The sequence below is a fragment of the Lepidochelys kempii genome, chromosome 25 (genome assembly GCF_965140285.1).
Source record: "Lepidochelys kempii isolate rLepKem1 chromosome 25, rLepKem1.hap1, whole genome shotgun sequence".
Taxonomy (NCBI): Eukaryota; Metazoa; Chordata; order Testudines; family Cheloniidae; genus Lepidochelys; species Lepidochelys kempii.
Genome location: NC_136404.1, coordinates 17,522,725 through 17,545,999, shown reverse-complemented (window position 1 = coordinate 17,545,999; position 23,275 = coordinate 17,522,725). Strand labels below are relative to the sequence as shown.

The window sequence follows — 23,275 nt, the reverse complement described above, 5'->3', positions numbered from 1 at the left end:
GAAGATGTATGAATAAAGGGAAGGTTGGATGGATAAACACACCAGAATCTAGAGATGGGGACAGACACACAAACAGAAGCACTAGGATCTAGGGATGGAAATAGATTAGACAATATTAAAGAAAATATATCTTCATGCATATAGCTGGTAGCTTAGCAGTTGCAGTATATATACTTATTATGATAATACTCAAGTTCCCAATCAGAACTGGAGCCCCATTGTGCTGGGTGCTGTTCAGACACAATGGGCCAGACCCTTCCCCCACTGACTTCCCCAGCATTACACCAGGGATGAACTTAGCCCTACGTAGTTGGATGACCTGCACCGCGTGCAATCATTTGTGCCAGTGCAGAATGCAAAGTGCTACCAGATCAGAAGAGCAGCATTTTACATTCCCTTTGCTCAGCTGCAAATGATGAGACACAGAGCGGAGCAACACAAGATCAGGCCCTAAATATTTGTCTCCAAGTTACTGATAAAGAACACGTAGCTATGTCGTCACTCCCACTTATGTCAGCAAAACGTGTGTCGCTCAGGGGTCTGAGCATTCCAACCCCTCCCCCACCCCAAGTGGCATCCATTACACCAACGTAAGCGCTAGTGTGCACAGCACTCCACCACCATGGCTCCTGCCGCTCGCGGAGCGGGTTATTTGCTGCCGACGACAGAGCTCTCTCCCGTCCCCATGGAGCGTCTTCACCACCCAGGGTGCGCCGCTGCAATGCTGTACGTGTAGAGACTGGAGGGCACTCATAGGAAGCATTCGGCCTGCAGTACAAACAGGCCCCTGCTGCAAACCGCACCGTCCTTCTGCCATAGGGACCAAAAATAAATAAATAAATCACATCTCGCCTTGAACAGTATCAGCTACATTTGAGGTGGGGGCGGGGGGGGGGAATCAATGGTCTGTTTCAGATACTTTCGCACATTAAATGCTGGCAGCTACATTTGCACCTGGGTCTGAGAGCGTGAGCACATGCACTCACTAGAGCAGGCAACAGTTGTGCAAGTGCTCACGTTCACATTCCTAGCAATGCACTTGGGCCTGCAACAGGACAGTATTCCAGGGCTTCTCCCCATCCCCACGAACACAGCTCTGCCACTGTGCTTCCGTTGATTTATAGCGGTACTAGTCACAGGCCTGCCACAAACAGCACTGCCCCTGTGCCTCAACCCCCACTAGTCTAATGCCAGGCCTCGCCTGAACGGACTGCCAGTGGTGTTCGATTGTGTGGCTACTGGAGGAGTCCAGTCTCATTTTTTGCCTCTGATTTATTAGGTCACCTGCATTAATAAGGAATTTCCCCAAGAGAGTTTGGCATTAATTCCAGCCAGTTCTGCACATTAACTTTTCCATGCCCTAATAACTTCTGGGCACTACAGGCTTGCACTACAAAGTTAAGGTGTGCCCATGTTCAAGGAATTGCAGAGGTAGCATCCATTCTTTTAGCAGTTTTCAGATGGAGCTTATATAAAAATGACAAACATGAGGTTTCCCCTAGCTGACTGTAAGCTCTTTGGGGCACTTGACTTCTTGTTATATTAGTGTAGAGTGCCTAGCATTACAGGGCCTGGTGCCTGACTCAGACCTTTAGATGCTGCAACAGTCCTGCTGCTCCTCCCCATCCTCTGTCTATTGGGGTATCCCCTCCACATGTGTTTCACAGTATACACAGAAGGGAAATAGATCTAAAATCCTCATCCTATGTCAGTAGCGTTAACAGTGCTGGGAACCCCTCATGCCAGTGTTTTAACCATCATGGCAGCTCCGGCTAGACCTTTACTGAGAAAGGTGAGATGATGCAGCAGGGGCAGCCAATGACCCATCTATTCCAGAGGTCCCAGCATTGACACCGGTGGAGCTAAACAAGTGTTAGAAACGATGGGAACATTTTAAAATTTCTCAAGTGGACACTGGGGCATAGTCAGAAAGGCCACGGCAACAGGTGAAAACAGCCTCTGATGCTTCTCTAACTTGAGCTGGCAGACAAACCTGCAGCTCCAGGACTGCCTCCTCTCCCAGGCCCAGAGCCAAGTTCAATGCTAGGACAGAGATGAATTAGGTCCTTACTCCTTCTGCTCCATTTTCTCTGTCCTTCATACGCACAACCTGGCCACCAATGACAAAGGGACTAAAATAAACCACACTGAAGACTCTGCTGAAAGTAGGACACACAATATCTTTCATATTGACCTGCTAACAGTGGGTTATCTATGGCTCTTCTTAGAAGCTAATTATTTTACATGTTAAAATTAGGGTAATTAGATCAGCAGGAATTGCACTAAAATCAGGTGTTAGTAACCTTATGAGGATGTCCTTTAACAGGACAAATGTCCTTTTAATAGGTCCATTTGTCCCTTCTCCCTCTGAGGGAGGACAGTTATTGTCTCCTGCCCTCCAGAAGAGAAAAGAAATGAGATATTGTGATCCCCCCCCATGTCATTAGTTACACAGCTATTGTCAAGTTTGCACCATTAATCTTCCTACAGCTCTTTGAACAGTGGTTCAGAACACAGACTAGAGCACACAACAGATCATTGCCTAAAGAATATTCTTAATGGCAGTATAATCCCTTTCAAATCACATTCACTGGCCAAGATACACACCTTAGAACTAGCTCTTTGCATTTCGTTGATACAACAGGTGATTGCAGTCAGAGAGGCCTTAGCATTATGGTTTCGCAGCAGCTCTTCAGCCTTTTCATTTTCAGCTGTACATTTTTAATGTAAAATCTTCTTCTCCTCACTCTCCAACCCCATTACTTGATCCTGCTAGAAAGGCTGATGGCTATTCCCACCTTTAGCTCTTTCCATGAAAAGTGCAAATGGTTATTAATTAGCATCTGCAAAACTGCCAAATATAGAGATCTGGGAACATGAGCATTGCTGGGTGTTTAGTATGTTTCAACAGCAGGCCACAATTTGTCTGACATTTGCACATAATGGTATACAAGAGGCCCTTGTTGTAAAACAAACGTTTTTAAGGAATAAAAGATGCATTCAAAAGGAGAGATTGGCACTCTATTTTAGTGTAAAAACACTTTAACCAACAGTGTGAAGAAACCATTAAACAACAACTGATTTGGTCTTCTCTCTATTGGTCATTATACTGCGATCATCCTGGTTTCTGAGCATCTTTTTCAATTATCTTTTTAAAGCAAGTGTGGTGGGGTGGCAGGAAAGTGCTCCTGCCCAGGAGAGTCAGGTTCAAAGCAGGCCTGGAAACTTCTGCTTCTAAGGCTACTTGGGAACTGGAGAAAGCAAACTGTACATGTTTGGGAGAGGAGAGAAGGAAGCAGTGGAATCCACTCATTCTCTGCATGCCTCTGGCACTACACATGGAGAGAGGCAGAACAGCTCTTTGTTTGGGGATTTTAATACTGGAGAACCTAGGCTGCTCTCCAAAGAAGGAGATGGAGACTATTTCAGGCGAATATATAGGGTATTCAAAGATATTTAACAAACAGGGTTATGGTAACCTGGATTTTGGCCATGCTCTGAGGTAATATATTTGCATCAGCTATGCAGTACATGAACTGGGGCATGAGGCTGTTTATGACAGGGAGAGATATCTTGTAAAGAAGGTAATTAAAATACATTAGGAACTTAAGTTAACGTGTGTACAATGCCTTGAAGATTTAAAGACCTAAGAAGAGAGAGACGGAGGCTTTGTGGTCAGTGGTGTGAGCACACGATTAGCTAGGAATTTATAATCTCTAATCCACAGATCTGACACTGATTCCATCTGTGTCCATGAGCATGTCCTTTAATCTCATTCGTACAATGGGGATAATACCTACTTCACAGGGACACTGGAAGACTTAATAAGGTGGTATTTGTAGAGTAAATAGACACCCTCTGAAGGTGAAAAGCACTATTTAAGTGCTAAAGATTATTAACAGTTCCGATGAAGGGAGCTGTAGCTCACGAAAGCTTATGCTCAAATAAATTTGTTAGTCTCTAAGGTGCCACAAATCCTCCTTTTCTTTTTGAAGTTTTAATGTCTATAATGGTGCAGCAACACACAGTGTTACAAAAAAGGAGCTCAATACCAACTTTTAACAAATGTTTATTCTTGCAACACATTAAAAAAATAACAAAAACTGATGTAACTATCTTTTTGAAAAGCAGCAACTGGAAATGAATTTATGTTTAGACTGCTTGGCTCACTAGATTTGGGCTTGTGATTCCTACTAAAACTTTACATTCCACATTCCTCAATAGGAAACATTGTCTCATCCTCAACCAAACAGCTTTGTGAGCTGCAAGTCCCAGATCTCTTTGTGAGACTTGTGTTGTGTTGTACATTAGCGCTGCATTCCTCTTCTGAGGGAGAGCTCACAAGCGGTACTGATTCATTAACAGTGGAGGTGTTCGTTCGCGTGGCTGAACTTTTCCTCACAGCACCCGACCCCTCCGTAGCCAATGTTGGACCTGGCAAACAATCTGCATTTGCTGTTTTTGAGCTTCTTTCTCTGCTCTTCCAAGGCACAGACAGATGGCCTTTGCAAAAGTTCCAAACCAGCAAGGAAGAAAAAAGGAGTGCAAATCCAGCTCCGAAGAGTTTTAAAATAAGCTTCTCTTTTTGGTCTTCCAGGGATTTTTGTTTTGCTGGGTCAGTCAGCAAGGAAGATGATACCAAAGATTTAACCTTCAGAGTTGTGTCTGCATTTGGTTGATTTGTGGTGTAATTCTTAGTAATAATGAAAACGCTGTCCTTTTGGGTATACAGAACGTAGCTAGCCACAGTAACAGGGAATTCTTTCCCATTAGCTCTCTCTACAGAATGGCAGTCATAAAATCCAGCATCAGCCACGGTCACATTAAATATGACTATTCCTCCATCATAAAGCAGGTATTTAGAATCTTCTGCCTGAAGACTGCTCCCATTGAACTTCCACACCATCCTAGCCAGGTTGGACATGGGCGCACATTTAAGATGAACACTGTTGCCAATGATAACGGGACAGTTTCTGACATTATTTCCTGAAATTGTGAAGGGTGGTTTAATTAAAAACAATGAAGCCTTAGTTTAACCTGCCTGGCCAAATATATGTTCAAAGAAACATCACGATTAATTAAGGAACATGACTCAAAGGACCGTGAGTGTTTTAAGGTGCGTTAATAAACTAGAGAAATCGACAGATTTAACTGTCTCCTCCCATCTGCTAAAAGGGCATGATAGCACAGATTGATTCTGGCTGGCCTTATTCCCAGTGATATCTAACAGTCTGAACATGGGCTGGAATTCAGGAACTTGAGTTTAAATTCTCACTTTGCCACAGACTAACACAGTATGTAGCTTTGAGTAAATCTCTTCACCTTTCTGTGCCTCAATTTCTACACCCAATTTGCACACTTGCTATTCTATCATCACAGAGCAGTTGTGAGGATTAGATATTGCTTGGACACGGCTTTGAGGATACAAATGCTTTCGACTTTACCACATTACACTCATGACCTATAATCTGCAATAGCTGACTCTTAGTTTTCAGTGCAGTTGAAGATTAAAGTCCCTAATCCTGCAAACATTTAAAAATTAAAAATGTTTTAAAAATTAATCACAAATTCATATTTTAAAATGTCTCTCTCTGAACCAGCAGGTTTTTTTTAAATAGTTGACTATTTGAGTTGTATTTCTGCAGAGAAATACCAAATGTCAGTCACAGTGACAGAGTTAACAGGACTTCTTATGTTCCACGTGACTTCTGTAGTATGGGAAGAAACATACCAACAGCCTCAAAAGTCATGGCTCACATTTTCTGCTTCTCATGAGATTAGTGGTTTCAGTCTGAACTAGAATATCCTGACCCCAAGTTCAAAACCTTTAAGAACAAGCCAAATCAGCTCAGCATTTTCTTGTCAAAAATCAATATAGTTTTTACCCCTGTTGTATTTTAATTTAGCTAAAATATCAGGCATTTCAATGACCACAGATATATGACCCACATGCTAGAATTATTTTAATTTTGTACTATATTTCAACAATATTTTGTTAAAGATAAATGTTCACTTACCTACTTTAGGACATCTGGAAGCATCACCATTTTTAACACTCTGAATTAAATCCCTGGAGGAAGAGAGAGATGAATAAAAGAAATACACCATGAAGGCATGTAAAAAATGTTCAAACTTTCAGGACATTAGCTATAGAATACATCCTGGTTTTGTTACATTTTACTGACTTGTAGAACTGAATTTAAAAAGCAAAATAAATATAATCTCCGGTATGGACCTCAAGCAATATCTTTGGACTTACTTCAAGGCTCCTGTTTGATTAGCCACGAGAACACACTTCTCAAAAGACTCAGACCATGCACAGTAAGGATCCCTTGCCAAAACACAATCCAAGCAGTGTTTATATCGGCTGCATACTGAAACAGGGAGTTGTACCACTTGGGATGGAGACCCTACATACAGCAGGCCCTAGAAATGCAGTATTGAGCTGTTATTTTATAGTACTGTGAGAGTTTTTAAACTTTATGGCATGCGGACAGCAACTTCTGTGATTTGACAATAAATCAACTATATACTTTGAAATAATAGATTACTAATGAAAGAGCATGTGAATATACACAGTGCTTTGCAGAACAAACGAAAAGACAAGATTCCTGGCCTGAAGAGATTACAGTCTTTATGAAAACTTTGGGAATTAATTTTGACTAAAAGTGATATAAACTGCCAAATGTGTGTTTGAAAGTTTGTTTCAGTTATATTAAAATGCAAAAGAATCTACTTCCACAGACAAAATCTCACATATGCTTTTATTATTAATCAGTGTGATGCTAGAGAAGAGTATGTAGTATACACATAACATTGAAAATCCAGATGTACAGTGTAAAAAGAGGAAGGCCTGAAGCATACCATTACACCAATCCCTTTGCATATGCAGAGACAGAGGATCTACCTTTCTGGAAGACAGTTTGAGAGATTGTACAGGCTCTGGGGATTGAAACAGCTGTATCTCTTCCATAATGAACATTTCCCCGTCACAGTTGAGAGCCTTATGCAAATATCCATTATCTGCATAAAATGAAATGTATTTTTGAAGAGAAACATGTTCAAACATAGCATAACAGCATTTTCACTTCAGTTTTAAAATTCATCAGCCTTTTCTAGAGATTTAGAAAACAAATCTTGAGGACAAGAAATTTCCTAAATGTTCAACAGCAATATTTTCCCCATTCGCTTTCTGGTAAGTAAGTAAGTAAGTAATTTTTTAAGAAACGGAGCAGTTCCTGATTTTGGAAGATTTCCCTACATTGAGGCTCTTCTGATATGGAAGATTTCCAAACAGATCCTCAATGTCCAACAAAACAAACACACACTTTACCTAGGAACTGGGCTGGAAATTCCAAACTGGAAAGTCAGCTTCTGCACCCCAAGCACTTATACAAAAATCTTAACCTTTCCTTCAAGGTATTCATGGCTTTTGGTAATAGCCTTGACCAGAAGTCCCTTCACTCTATGAGAGATTCACCCATGTGCAGAGAGCTAGCAAGTTCTGTGTACCACTTGTGTCCCAGGTAAGGCCCATTTTGCTTGGGAAAGCCTGCATGGGACATTTCCATGACAATTTTTTTGAAAGCCTTGATATATTTTTAAGTGCTACGTTATTCTATATTACAATTGAAAAGTGTTTAAGTAGAAAATAGCTATCATTGCAGACTTCCTGACCAAAACAAAACGAACAGTGAGGTTACAAAGAAAATTATTATTCTGAATAAAGCTAATGATAAGATAGGTTATGAACTATATCTACACAAGCTTTAAAAAGGAAAGAAACAGACAATAAAACACCATTCATTGAACATGACACTAAGGCCTGGTCTACACTCAAAATTTACATTTATCTAACTGCAAACACAATGGCTTCAATTCAGCAAAGCTCCACTCAAATCCCACTGATTCAAGCAGTAAGAGGTTTGCTGAAAGAGGGCCCATAGGATTAAATTTGTCCTCATACAATACACAGTATCTTACACTAGGGAAATAAAGCAGTTCAGCTAGAAACATAACTTGGAGGAAAAAGGAAACTGCAGGTCCATTATATAAAACCCCCTGCCTGGTTGCTGTCTGATACATTACAAAGTGGTAAATTAAGACGAAGGATTTTTGGTGCATTATTAGGAGTTGGTAGATCGTTTTACTTTTTGAAGGCTCAGAAAAAAATTCTAAAACAAATGCCTCCGTAATAAATCTTTCCCCCCACCCTCTAAAATAAAACCACTTACCTGTTCCTATAAACAGGACATCATATGTTTTTTTATCTAGGCCAGTGAGTCTGTCTACTACAATCCTGGTATAATTTGAACCTCTTTTCAGTAGCACTGGCCTATCACCAACTGGATTTACAGCATTATCCATTAAAGGGTGGTCTCTAACAAACTGCAGAATTTTATCAGGCAAATCAAGAGAAGTGTTGTATCCAATACTCCGGGCAAAATTATCAATGCACTAGAAACAATGTACAACAAACATGATTACAACCATTTTTATATTCCACCAATTTACAGACAACTGTTACTGTGTACTAATCTTTTAGCTATTTCTACACAACTTCCACAATGGGAATCCATCATTCACTATGAATGGAATTCACCTGGGTGCTGAAGACCTGTATAAGGATAGTCGCACTACCTAAACCTTGTGGTGGAGTTGAGTAGGAGGAGTGCCTTCTTAGGGGGCCTTCACACACACACAGACCTGACCTGGGATGGGGGAAAGATGTCTCTGTGCTGGCCATAGAACTGCATCTACACTGGCAAAATTTGGACTAGTAATTCTCTAGCAGAAAAGAAAATAAAGAGAACGTTTTCTTTAGAAGAGAGTAAATGAGTATTTACAGCACCGGGACGTGGGAGTGGCACTTCTCCCCTGAACACCATCCATTTAACATGGGAATGTTCCACAGTCACTGGCCCTTTATAGTTTCCTTTGGCAAAGACTTCTTGAACAGTTTTCATACTGAATGCACAAACTGCAGAAATATCCAACCTTCCCCTTGAAGGTGAAAAAGAAGAAAGAGAAAATGTGAGTGAGTTATTTTGCCCTTACAGAAGGGAAGGCTGTAAAAACAACTTGCTTTTCATAGTGCATGTTGCTATTTGCTCTTTAGGGTTAGTGAATATATATCCATAAATAGTGTCAATCACTGTTCTTGTGATTTACTGAGAAAGGCTTAGGAAAAAAAGACACTGTGTAAAGGATTATATTAAAAATATGTATTTTGTTAAAAATCAAGTAATATTCTCCAAATAAATAAAAACAGCCTAGGGGATGTACATCTTAAGACTAGTTCTTTACACTTCAAAGATAAATCAGGTGACAGCAAGCAGACAGGTCTAAGCATCGTGGTTAGTCAGTTTCTCACTTTCTGCTCTCCACTTTTTATATATAATTCTCTCCTTCCCAAACCCCATTATTTCATCCTGTTAGAAAGTACGTCTTTCCCCTTTGCATCCAGTCTTAAGTCTGAAATTAAGTCTGAAAGGTTAAATGGATTACAAGTGAATTGGGGGCTTTGGGTCAGGTTCTTGCCTCAGTAATACTGGTGTAAATCCAGAGAGACTCCAGTTACTTGAGTTACTCTGGATTTACACGGATGTAACTGAAAGCAGAATGTGGCCCCCTCTCTAACCCATGCAGAAGATGCTCATAGCTATACTAACCCTTGAGAAAACAAACTAGGTAAATAGAGAGAGTCTTCAGCATCATGGATTTCAAGTGATAAGTGACTGTTTCCACAATCAGAATATGAAATTTAAGATGAGCCCTTGCAGAATCCCACTTATGCACATTATGGGCCAAAATCTGTGGTGATGTGAATGGTGGTGTAAATTATGCAGTAGGCATAAACTGATACAGTGGCAAAGTAATGCAACTTCCACTGATCTGGATATCAATCTCAGGGTTTTGATGCCTTTACAAACCACCAAAGCTACCTTTTCATGATTATTTTGCCAGTGGTACCCTCTGATATGCATAGTTCTGCTGCTGGTACATTTTGTCTGCGCCCCTTTATTAATTAATTAATTATATTATATTATAGAACACATACACACACAGAGTAAGATCAAATTCATCAGCAGTAAAAGCATAGCTTGGAGTCCTGTTTTTATTTTCAGAAAGTACTAGATTAGACAAGTGGGCTTTGACAGATGCTGCATTTGGAAGAAGGGTACTTCAACTTGCAGTGGTTTCCTCTCATGAGGGTACTGCTTATCCTGAATCTTGGAAGGACAGCTGTTTCATTTGGTAGATGAAACAACAAAGGAAGAAGTCAGGGTTTTGGTCTACCTAAGTGATAAGCAATGTCAATTTAAGTTTAGTTAGTTTTAATTTTTCCACCAGCCTGACGGAGAAAGCATAACTCAAGTGTCTGGATTGGCAAAGCTCTTGGCTGGTCTTCAACTAAAAGCTTTAGCCCAGAGGTTGAAAACACCTAGCTTCAGCAAATGGCAGTGTTAGCTCAGTCAGATCAAACTAAACAAGTCTGTTCCATTTAAATATGTGCAATAAATGATCAATTCTTACTCTGAGTCCCTGACAAATGGCTGCAATCAGGCCATTAACACTAAAGTGAGAGCTCAATTCTGAATTCTGAGATTAATCTGCATTCATTAGAGACAAGTTACCATTGGAGGGAAGGCAGTGAACATATAGACCCTGGAATGGCTACTTCACCAGCTGGAAGCGATAGATATAAACCTAGGATATAAATAACTAGGACTGGCTAAATAGCTACATTATTTGTAAAGGATTACATTATTTGTAATTATTTACTTTAGTATTAGTATTACAGTATTGTCTACTCTAGAAGGCTCAACCAAAATCAGGGTCACACTGTGCTAGTTAACCTAGTGAGGAGGGCTTTAAACTAGGTTCACCGGGGGAAGGAGACCAAAGCCCTGAGGTAAGTGGGAAAGCGGGATACCGGGAGGAAGCACAGGCAGGAATGTCTGTGAGGGGAGGGCTCCTGCCTCATACTGGGAATGAGGGGCGATCAACAGGTTATCTCAAGTGCTTATATACAAATGCACAAAGCCTTGGAAACAAGCAGGGAGAACTGGAGGTCTTGGTGATGTCAAGGAACTATGACGTGATCGGAATAACAGACTTGGTGGGATAACTCGCATGACTGGAGTACTGTCATGGATGGTTATAAACTGTTCAGGAAGGACAGGCAGGGCAGAAAAGGTGGGGGAGTAGCACTGTATGTAAGGGAGCAGTATGACTGCTCAGAGCTCCGGTACGAAACTGCAGAAAAACCTGAGTGTCTCTGGATTAAGTTTAGAAGTGTGTGCAACAAGAGTGATGTAGTGGTGGGAGTCTGCTATAGACCACCGGACCAGGGGGATGAGGTAGATGAGGCTTTCTTCCGGCAGCTCGCGGAAGCTACTAGATCGCATGCCCTGATTCTCATGGGTGACTTTAATTTTCCTGATATCTGCTGGGAGAGCAATACAGCGGTGCATAGACAATCCAGGAAGTTTTTGGAAAGCGTAGGGGACAATTTCCTGGCGCAAGTGCTAGAGGAGCCAACTAGGGGGGGCGCTTTTCTTGACCTGCTGCTCACAAACCGGGTAGAATTAGTGGGGGAAGCAAAAGTGGATGGGAATCTGGGAGGCAGTGACCATGAGTTGGTTGAGTTCAGGATCCTGACGCAGGGAAGAAAGGTAAGCAGCAGGATACGGACCCTGGACTTCAGGAAAGCAGACTTCGACTCCCTCCGGGAACGGATGGCCAGGATCCCCTGGGGGACTAACTTGAAGGGGAAAGGAGTCCAGGACAGCTGGCTGTATTTCAAGGAATCCCTGTTGAGGTTACAGGGACAAACCATCCCGATGAGTCGAAAGAATAGTAAATATGGCAGGCGACCAGCTTGGCTTAATGGTGAAATCCTAGCGGATCTTAAACATAAAAAAGAAGCTTACAAGAAGTGGAAGGTTGGACATATGACCAGGGAAGAGTATAAAAATATTGCTCGGGCATGTAGGAATGATATCAGGAGGGCCAAATCGCACCTGGAGCTGCAGCTAGCCAGAGATGTCAAGAGTAACAAGAAGGGTTTCTTCAGGTATGTTGGCAACAAGAAGAAAGCCAAGGAATGTGTGGGCCCCTTACTGAATGAGGGAGGCAACCTAGTGACAGAGGATGTGGAAAAAGCTAATGTACTCAATGCTTTTTTTGCCTCTGTTTTCACTAACAAGGTCAGCTCCCAGACTGCTGCGCTGGGCATCACAAAATGGGGAAGAGATGGCCAGCCCTCTGTGGAGATAGAGGTGGTTAGGGACTATTTAGAAAAGCTGGACGTGCACAAGTCCATGGGGCCGGACGAGTTGCATCCGAGAGTGCTGAAGGAATTGGCGGCTGTGATTGCAGAGCCATTGGCCATTATCTTTGAAAACTCGTGGCGAACCGGGGAAGTCCCGGATGACTGGAAAAAGGCTAATGTAGTGCCAATCTTTAAAAAAGGGAAGAAGGAGGATCCTGGGAACTACAGGCCAGTCAGCCTCACCTCAGTCCCTGGAAAAATCATGGAGCAGGTCCTCAAAGAATCAATCCTGAAGCACTTGCATGAGAGGAAAGTGATCAGGAACAGCCAGCATGGATTCACCAAGGGAAGGTCATGCCTGACTAATCTAATCGCCTTTTATGATGAGATTACTGGTTCTGTGGATGAAGGGAAAGCAGTGGATGTATTGTTTCTTGACTTTAGCAAAGCTTTTGACACTGTCTCCCACAGTATTCTTGTCAGCAAGTTAAGGAAGTATGGGCTGGATGAATGCACTATAAGGTGGGTAGAAAGCTGGCTAGATTGTCGGGCTCAACGGGTAGTGATCAATGGCTCCATGTCTAGTTGGCAGCCGGTATCAAGTGGAGTGCCCCAAGGGTCGGTCCTGGGGCCGGTTTTATTCAATATCTTCATAAATGATCTGGAGGATGGTGTGGATTGCACTCTCAGCAAATTTGCGGATGATACTAAACTGGGAGGAGTGGTAGATACACTGGAGGGGAGGGATAGGATACAGAAGGACCTAGACAAATTGGAGGATTGGGCCAAAAGGAATCTGATGAGGTTCAATAAGGATAAGTGCAGGGTCCTGCACTTAGGACGGAAGAACCCAATGCACAGCTACAGACTAGGGACCGAATGGCTAGGCAGCAGTTCTGCGGAAAAGGACCTAGGGGTGACAGTGGACGAGAAGCTGGATATGAGTCAGCAGTGTGCCCTTGTTGCCAAGAAGGCCAATGGCATTTTGGGATGTATAAGTAGGGGCATAGCGAGCAGATCGAGGGACGTGATCGTTCCCCTCTATTCGACATTGGTGAGGCCTCATCTGGAGTACTGTGTCCAGTTTTGGGCCCCACACTTCAAGAAGGATGTGGATAAATTGGAGAGAGTCCAGCGAAGGGCAACAAAAATGATTAGGGGACTGGAACACATGAGTTATGAGGAGAGGCTAAGGGAGCTGGGATTGTTTAGCCTGCAGAAGAGAAGAATGAGGGGGGATTTGATAGCTGCTTTCAACTACCTGAAAGGGGGTTCCAAAGAGGATGGCTCTAGACTGTTCTCAATGGTAGCAGATGACAGAACGAGGAGTAATGGTCTCAAGCTGCAGTGGGGGAGGTTTAGATTGGATATTAGGAAAAACTTTTTCACTAAGAGGGTGGTGAAACACTGGAATGCGTTACCTAGGGAGGTGGTAGAATCTCCTTCCTTAGAGGTTTTTAAGGTCAGGCTTGACAAAGCCCTGGCTGGGATGATTTAACTGGGAATTGGTCCTGCTTTGAGCAGGGGGTTGGACTAGATGACCTTCTGGGGTCCCTTCCAACCCTGATATTCTATGATTCTATGTGCTATGCACTGTACAAACACACAGTGAAAGACAACGCCTACCCCAAAGAGTTTACAGTCTATATGAAGGGTTCACAACTAATCCAAATTCACATAAACTTGGTTGTAACAAGAGACAAAAAGTTTAGAAGCTCTACAACAGAGGATGGATTTGAATTCATTGTTGATTCTGGTGATAATAGCAACCTTCAGGTACTTTCATAATCTGTTTATTATTATATTAATTATTATAATATAATTTCCTCATATAATAAAAACAAAAAGAAAGATTATATCTTCAATGAAATCAATTTCCAAATGCAGTTTGACTTGATAGGGGATGGAAATGAAAAACATAAACAAAACAGTTTTATCTTTTATGATGCAAATAACTAAACAATGCACCTCAAAGCGACAGGCAAAAATGTTATTTACCTTTATCGTAACTGGAGTTCTTTGAGATGTGTTGTCCATGTATATTCCACTCTCGGTGTGCACATGCCCCATGTGCTCAAGACCGGAGCCTTTTGGCCACAAGTGTCTGTTGGAGCCATACATGGGGAAGACATAAAGAGTGGAACGGACCCAACTGCCATTCATTTCCATCGCCATAGCAGAATCCAGGTGTTATAGCACTCCCCAATAGCAGGGAAGGAGGGCAGATTGTAGAGTATATATGGGGACACCACATCTTTAAAAACTCCAGTTACTGTAAAGGTAAGTAACTTTTCTATCTTCTCTGAGTGCTTGTCCATATATATTCCACTCTTGGTGACTCTGGAACAGTGACCTGATATGAAGAGGCAGATGCTTGAAGTCTACGTGGACAAAGATTGCAGTACAGCTCTACCAAAAGAAGCATCAGATCTTGATGCTTCCTCCATGTTGGAATTGCTGCCTTTTATGAGAGGCAATACTTAAAATTGAATGACTCAGAATGGGACATTTCCAAGCCACAGTACCAAGAAAATGAGGAAATGAAACAGCAAATAAGGCAGATAAAAACTCCCTAAACTACCCAAAGTTTTCCAACAGGCAACTATATAGACAATTAAGTAAAGATTAGGAAAAAGCGATGCATCAAGACATGGACACTGGGGAGCTCTCTTTCCCCGCCATGGGTAATGAGAAGGAACTGAATGGCGGTTGGCCAGCTCTGACCTTTATGCTCTCACTATGTGAGTATGAAGACAGGCATAGCCCATGCACAACTCCAACAGACACTGCTGGCCAAAAGACACTGACCTGGAGTGCATGGGGGCACTAAGAGTGGAATATATATATAGACAAGCACTCCAAGAAGAACTTTCTTATAGAATGAACCACAATAGAAAAGCTTTGCTTAGGGGCTGAATCTAATGCAGCAGCAATTCATGTACCAGAAAGCTTTTACATTTAGGTTTAGAAAATATCTGAAAACAATTCAGATACACAAACCCAACCTCTGCTTTGAAAAACTACTTCAAAATGTTAGTAATAGATGCATTTCTTGTATCTTACCATTGTTGAGTAAAAATCCCATAAAACATGCTTTCCCGCCAGTCTGCTCTCTTAAGTAAAAAGACATCCTGAACAATATTAAACTGGAAATTTGATTCTGGAACGGAACAGGTAAGTCTGGATTTTAAAAATGATGTCCATCTTTTCTGCAATATGCGTTTTCCACCAAGATCACCCTGTATGAAGGGAAAGTGTCATCACTTTAGAGTTTATAGAGCAGGCTGATTTCACTCACATAAACAGACTTGGTAGCACTGTCACACAAGGGCTTGTTCTGACTTCCTACGCAAATCTGAATTTTCAAAGCCAAAAGATTTGAATGTTATAGGGAGGTTTGAACAGGGGGTTCTGAAGAGTCTGGAAGGAGGATGAAGTAAGTTCAATTTTAGAAGCCTGGCAGTAGAATTTTAATTGGAAAGATGGACAATGCAGATGGAACCATGTTTGCTCATTCTGCCATGAAGCTCTATCTAAACTACTTACATACTTTAAACAAAATTACTATAATACAAATACTAACTTTGCAGACACGAGCAATTCTTGACACCAGGAGTTTGTCATAGAATTCAAATTCAACAGCTGTTTCAGTGAAGAACACATAAATTTTATCATCATCTCCATCTGGATTAGATTCACTTTCCTGCACCATATCCATATAGACAAAGCTGGGCTCTGGAATATATAAATACACATAATGCAACAGTTTTTTTCTAATGTAGAGAACAAAAGGCAATGAAATACCATACATATCAAAAGTTATTTTTTTTAAAAAACTGTAGTAAAATAATGTTTTCTTAGAACAGTGGGAAAGGAAAGGACTGGAAAGAACTTACGAGTTAGTACACAATTTTAAAAATAAAATCTATGAAAGGGTTAAAAAATATGTTTACATAAATGAAAATGGACTACTAATTGCCTCTTCACCATAGTCCTTAATTATAAGATCACTTTTATCTTTAGTCCTCAATTTAGGAGCTTGCTTTTTCTGGACATATCAAAATCAATAAATATTAATTTCAGACAGACAGAAGTACACAGATGCCTAGATAAACCTTTTGCAGGAGATGAAATTTACTACCACCAATGCTAAATGAGAACCTTTTACATTTCATAAAGTAAAGATTTATGGACAAGTTTAATGCTCATCTATCTCCCTTCCAATTTTATGCAGAATAAGGTTTGCATGGAGAGAGGAACCATTTTATGGACAATAAAGGGGCCTAAAGAAGTAAAAAAGCAACACTCCACAAAAGCGATCATGCCTAGAATAGGTTTTGTGTTTACAGACCCTGCAATACAGACATGCAAGATGAAGTGAGTTAAAGATGGGAGTGACAGACTTAATTCTGAAGAAACTATGAAATTCAAAGTCAACATCTGACTTTTTTAGCAATTTATTTGTCTTTAAGTTTAGGACCTGAATAAAAGTTGATATAATAAACTGTAGCAATTCCTACAAAGATGCCTTAAGATCTATGGTGTTTACTAATAACAGGACTAGAGAAATATTGAAATCCATTACTGATGCTTGTCTATTTGCATTTTGTTTGCCTCTCCTATATTAATTAGTGGAGTCTAGCATGCCATGGAAGGTGATTAGAAAAAAGCTGCACCAACCAGTTTTTGCTTGGTACACTGTTCACAGTGTGAAGCACTTGTTACTGTGTATCAGATATAAATTTTATCTGAAATACACACACACAATCTGTTTTGCTAAATCTACTGCTGCCTGTGCTTATCAAAGAGGGTTGTTAGTTACAATACTGACAGAATTGGGATGAGATCCTAAACCAGCCTCTGCTTTATTGTGATACTTATTCAGTAACCAACAAACGTTACAGGTGTTAACATATTAAAAAGTTTCATAATAAAATAAAATTCAACTGAATTTTATACCAGTATTGAGAAAGATGGAAAATAATTATGATCTAACATTTGGCTCCCATGCTTCCAGAGTCATAAACTATGTCACTTTTCAGCAGGCATCTTAAAAATGGCAGCTGCATTTAAAAACAAAGATTTAAATTACATGTCACTGTTTATATATGGCGAGGGGGAGTATCCCACATTAGACTTTCAGAACTCTGCACTGGGAAGAAACATGGGTGCAGTTCTTAATTTTGAGTTAAAAAAAATCAAGCAAAGATGGAATATTTTCCCTGCAGGGGCTAAAATAGGTAAAAAACATCTTACCATTTAGCCAAGATGCTTTAAACTCTGTCCTTAGATTGTTTCTCAAACTGCGAAGTATAATAGGTTCAGTGCCCAAGAAGTTGTTTGAAGTGGCTGAATAAAATGCACTATCTGTGAAGAGTTTAAAGAAATAAAATTACAAAAAATACTTTTTTTTACAATGCAAAGGAATGGTCATAAGTTACATGTATTTATCACATGCAAATGTTTATAGCAAAAGTAACCTGAGGAGCAGGTATAGCTATGATTTTACCTGCTGAAAAGTCTAGGGTGCTGGTCTTGCAAGGTGCTGAACACCCTCAGTTCCTACAGAATTGATTAGGAGTTGAGTCCACGCAGCACCATGCAGAATTAGGTCCGTAAGAGCGTAAGATGTTGGGGCAGAAAGGTATTTTGTTGGCTTTGTAGACATTTGTCTAAAATGAATCAAGGCTCAACTAGCTGGAAGTTACATGTGGCTTGTAACTGAAAATCTCTAAATGTGAAACTTTTATACACCGATATTGTTCAGAGTATCTGTAGGCCCCTAGAGTGGACCTTAAGAAGAGTTAACAGGAAAATGTGAACAACATTGCTGTTTGAGCTCTATATTTATCCTCATCACCATTTAGAATGAATCATAGAGAACTATGTACACCAGACATCAGTCCTGTTAGGCAGCTTGTTTTCTTAAGAAACAGCCAAATATCCCCCAAACCTATCAAGTATAAATCTGTTTTATCATTATTTGAAGGTCACCTCTTTTTAAGCAACTTTATGTCAGTCCCTTGAGCAGTCTCTTAAAAACAGATTTCACTCTGAATTTGTGCATAGGTCCAAAATGGGTTGACATGGAGAGGATGCAACATGAATTTAAAGTTCCAGTAAGATCAAAGGATAAATATATGAATACTTTAAGCACATGGTTTAATAGGCAAAGGACAAAACAGACAATGAATGTTTGAAAGTCAACAATTGCTAGGTGGACTCTCAGAGAAGTGACCCAGACGACCACTCTGGTAATCTCAAATGTTGCTAAGAGACATTGAATTCATTCATTCAAGGGTAGTTTTTGCACAAGGAAGAAAATCTTTTCCATGTGGCTTTCTGAAAGATTGCCCAGTGCCTGTATGACCTTCAAACATCTGAAACCTATAAAATTCAAGAGTAAGCAGCTAGATTCAAGGATATCAGATATGGATGCAAGAGTCATACTAAGAAAATCATTAGCAATTAATCTTTCTGAAAAAGTCCCTATCAATGAGCCAGCAGAGGCCAAAAAGGAGATACATATAGCAATGCACTAAAAACAGCTCCATTTAGTTTTTCATATAATAGTTTAATCTGTGTTCTCTTCCAACTTTTAAACAACAGATCAGAGGTTAACACTTCATGAACATGCACAGACATCCAATTAGGATCATAGTAGTTGACAGTTGTGATTAGCTGTGAAAAATGATTTAGTCTTACACGGAATTCCCAAAACATACCAACTAACAGAGAAGCATACTTCAGAGTAGGTTCAAAAGGACATCTTCCTCTGCTTTCTTCGGCTTTCCCTTGCAGATGAATATCTGTGCTGTTGATGACCTGTTGTAAACAATCATTCTATCAAGCTGAAAGCAAGAATCACATCTGATAAAATAAAATGATTAACAATTTATTTTAAAAGAGAATAATCATGGAGTGAATATGGAAATATGAGTATTTGTACAAATAGAAATGTATCCAGTCTATTTTTTCTGGGCTTCTTTGTTTTTAATTAACTACTATGAAAACTCCTCTTTCAATTAATTGGCCACTGTTGAAACACCCTGCCCAGAGTCGGAGTTTAAATCTGCTGAGATTATGTGGAGGATAAGAAACCAAGTAAATACATTTTGGTTTGGAAAATGTATTTCTTTTTACAATGCATGCTCTTCTACTGGGAGTAACACTGCAAATTCTCTAAAATCTGGTACAAGTACCACCTCAGCGAAGCTCTCAGTCTTTATAAGTTGCCTGCTATGTGAGAAAGTAACTTCAAATATAAAGCTAGGCTCTTATATGTGCATTTGGTGAAAATATAGCATTCATCTGATTTGCAGCCTACTGTCAGCATTTATTAATTATTATTTATATAGCCTGATTGGTGTTCCTGGCACTCAACTGAAATGTAATCCTGTTTTAACTTTTATTTTTAAACAAAATTTGTTCAAAGAAAAACTAGATTAGATGAACAAAGGAAAGACCTAAGAATAGTGAAATATACATACAGTAAGTAAACATGAAAAGCATTCAGAAATACATGCACAGAGATAAGGCAACAAAATAAGAAACGACAATTACTGTTTCCAGAAATAAAACTTTCTAGCAAAAGATGAAAAATACAGAAGTCATAACGCAAGCACTTAATGTTGCTGCTAAATTTGTTTCAGTATGACCAATCATACATTAAAAATAATTAATTTTTTAAATTGAAAATAATTACAATAAAATAATGAATACTAATTTTCCATAGGAACATTACTTGGAAAGGTGCTTAAAGATCTACCATACTATTCAAACAATTATATGCACATGCAGTAAGGGTGTATTTAAGTATATAAAATGCTTACCATGTAATCACAAGCTGGGTAAAATGCATTGGTTCCACAAACATATAAGTTGGTGTCATTTATCTTATGAAGGAGGAGGATGTAGTTTCGGCAATCTACCTGAAACAGAAAAAATAATAGTAAATTTTCATACCAGAGCGGCGAGTGCATGAAGGCTTCCAGGTGCCTTCACAAAAAGCAAACAAGACCTTAAAACACATAGAATGTGTCCAAATACACTGGACTCAAGCTCAACAGATAAATTAAAGAGTAACACAAATTTTAATACTCAATAATTTTCAATATCAGATCTTAAAAGTAGGTTTACAGAAATTTACAGAAATTACTAATCATGTATATAGTTGTGCAAAGCCCAGACCCAGAAAAGCATGTTAAGAACATCCCAATTGATTTCCCACTTGATTTCATTGTCCCAATTGATTTCAGTGTTACTGTCCACATGTAAAAGTGCTTTCCAGGATCAGGGCTTAAATATGCATAGCACTATACAGATAGAGGGTATTGCCAAAGAGACAACAGTCTGAAAATAAATGGAAGACAGAGTGCATGCAGAGTGGGGTGTATGAGAAGAGCAGTCACCGTAAAAGAATAGAAGTTTCAGAACCAGATTCCTATATACTTGCTTATTGTTTTTAAAAAGCTACTCAACAGGGTAACTTATTTAATAAGTAGGTAGTGAAAACAAACACTTTACCTACTTTGTCCTTTCCTCTGCGAACGCATTCCAATTGTCTATCCCTTGTTGCGAACCAGTACTCCTGGAACCCAAAATATATCCCATATTTAGCACACTGTGATTTTTGGTCAAAAATTCTTAATGTAAAATCAAAACCAAAATAAATCTACATTTTGGTTTTGCTTTAAGGAGCAAGTCCAGCTGCCACCTCCATGGAGGTTCCCCTAGCAGTGGGGCTGGTGTGGTGCCACTGAATGAGGAGATGGGGCTAGATTTAGGGGTTACCCCAGGGGTAAGTGCCCTCAGGAGAACACAGACCCCATGTAAGCAGGGGCTTTCTGATTGGGCAAGGAGTTCCTGGATTTGGTCTTTACTGAAGATCTTTGGGTTGTCACATGGGACACAAGATGCTAAAAGCACATTTTATGAATGAATTACATCTAATGACATCATTAGAATATTGTAGCGAATGTCACAAAGCGCAGGCAGTTTCCCCTGTAGACTCTGCAACATGCTCAGCCACACCCAAATCCTGTAAATTGCTGTGCTTGAGCAAATGCCTCACTTTCATTGGGGTTTTTCAGAGGCATGTAGAATTCACCCACGTGGAACAGCTTACAAGATGAGGGCCCCAGTTTGTACAGAAACCCCACAGAATATGCAACTTCCTCCTCAGAAGGCATGTCTTTCACATCGTATTAAATATATATGTCTCATAATATCTTGGTGTTCTTTCACGTCTATTCTTGTAAATTATTTACATAAAAAAATGCCATATCACAAAACAGGTTTCATGAGAGAGGAACCTAAAAGAATCATTAAACCCACTTCATTTGAAGTCAGTGAGAGTTGTGGGTACGCAGCATCTTAAAAATTAAACTATTACAGTCTAAAGGCACAAATCAGTATGATACAGAGCTGTACAACAGAAAAAAATAATACAATGCTATCCAGTAGAGCTAACTCTGAGTGGCTGCAGACTTTATAGATTTGAATGCTTCATGGCACAGTTGTGTCTTCAGTTTCAAAAACAGGAATTACAAAGAGACATGCAGGCAATGACTGATGCATATTACCACCTTGAACAGAGGTATCTATTTGCCTTGGATTTATGAAAATATTTCAACAAAAATAATAATCGTATCATGTCATTTAGGTCATTGTTCCACATGAGGGCATTGGTGGATTGAGAGCCAAGAGATTTTAAGTGGTAGTTACTGTGTTGCTAACAGCACCCCTGAGGTTTTATAACCCATAGCTTTATCACTAACTAAACTGACTTGGGTCCTGATCCTGCAAGGACGAGAGTAAATCAACTGAGGTTCTGATCAATCTCATTTCTGAATCAACTCAGTGATGCTCACCACTTTGCAGCACTGAGAAGCTAAACAAACAAAACGGGCCTTACTTTTATTGTCATTACAACATGGGCTCATATGCATTAAGCACATTGATCCCAATCTGGCAAACTCTTACTCAAGTGAATAATCCTAAGTAGTCCTACTGCTTTCAACTCTCTACTCGCAGAAGGGCCAGTCACAGGAGTAAGGATTTGGCCTTTGGTCTACATTTTCCCAGATCTGAAAGGTCCATTATCATCACCAAGCACTACACTGAATTTGTAACCTCATTAGTACAGTGACCAATATTCCTACCGGAAAAACTTCACAGAGAGTTGTAATTCTCCAGATCATAGGACTGAACATCTATCTCATACTAGCAGTTGCAAGACATTGCTTTGTTGTCTTTAAAGATCTGAAAATTAAATTATTTCAGAAAAAATATAACCTTAAGCGAGACAGGCTTTTTAAAAAGAAGGGATAAATAGTTAAAAAGAAGGGATAAATAGTTGTTCAGCTTACACTGGCTATTTCTCTTGAGATGTCATTCAAGTCAAGTGCAAATATAGCATCTCTGGCTCCGACAAATAAGGTATCAGTTTCTTCACTCACCAAGAGTGTGGAAAAATTGGATAATCCTGGTTTCATAAAAGTTTTTATATTTCCATCTAAAAACATACAAGTTATAAAGTTATTTTAAAAATTATTTGCTACTAAAATACCATTGCCATGAAACAAAAATATCAGACTGAAAAAGGGATAGCAGTGGGACAAAGGCTTATATTTTATTCACATTTTCCAGGATCGTGTTTTAAATAATTTTCAGTTATATATGGATATTTTATTCCCACTGTTATACAGAAAAATAACCAACACAAAATCATTATTAACTGGACACCAAAGTCTCCAGCCACTAGATTCAATGTTAGGGTAAATCACAGCAGAACATGCATACAAGAATCTGGGAGAAAGAGTGACCAATGGTGTTGAAAACTGTGTTGTCTTCAAAATTATCGCAAAGGATTCTTTGCATGAAAAGCAAAAAACTCTTCTACCTATTAGATCTCACAAGTTAAGTAGATTTGGGATGTGTCAGTACTTGGTTGGGGAAATACTAAGGGATGACAAAAGATGTGTTGGTTATGCAGTT

The 23,275-nt window shown here is 39.8% G+C and overlaps 2 protein-coding genes across 3 annotated transcripts in view; both read right to left on the bottom strand.

Moving 5' to 3' along the window:
• Positions 1-4,053: 4,053 nt before the first annotated feature.
• LOC140903219 (semaphorin-4E) lies at positions 4,054-22,736 on the bottom strand. Its single transcript, XM_073324164.1, has 13 exons — positions 22,648-22,736; positions 20,808-20,867; positions 20,110-20,204; positions 19,003-19,102; positions 17,534-17,644; positions 15,861-16,012; positions 15,341-15,516; positions 8,847-9,003; positions 8,235-8,457; positions 6,908-7,023; positions 6,260-6,426; positions 6,018-6,070; positions 4,054-4,986 (listed from the first exon to the last, which is right to left on the bottom strand). Exons 2-13 carry the CDS (start codon positions 20,830-20,832, stop codon positions 4,202-4,204), a joined length of 2,160 nt encoding a protein of 719 aa, XP_073180265.1. The 5' UTR covers positions 20,833-20,867; positions 22,648-22,736; the 3' UTR covers positions 4,054-4,201.
• SUGP2 (SURP and G-patch domain containing 2) overlaps positions 20,131-23,275 on the bottom strand; it is a 28,219-nt gene continuing 25,074 nt past the window's right edge. Inside the window, exon 10 of one of the 2 annotated variants that reach the window (XM_073324157.1) lies at positions 20,131-20,208. The gene's annotated coding sequence lies outside the window, so the exon portion shown is untranslated. Of the gene's footprint in view, positions 20,209-22,709; positions 22,794-23,275 lie in introns of those variants that run through there. The other variant, XM_073324160.1, reaches the window with a different exon arrangement.

Coding starts and splice junctions, on each gene's coding strand:
- LOC140903219 (XM_073324164.1), bottom strand. CDS start 20,832: ATGCGTTCGCAGAGGAAAGGACAAA. Junction 6,427..6,907: donor TCAAACTGTCTTCCAGAAAG/GTAGATCCTCTG, acceptor CTGCATTTCTAG/GGCCTGCTGTATGTAGGGTC. Junction 6,071..6,259: donor AATCAAACAGGAGCCTTGAA/GTAAGTCCAAAG, acceptor CTCTTCCTCCAG/GGATTTAATTCAGAGTGTTA.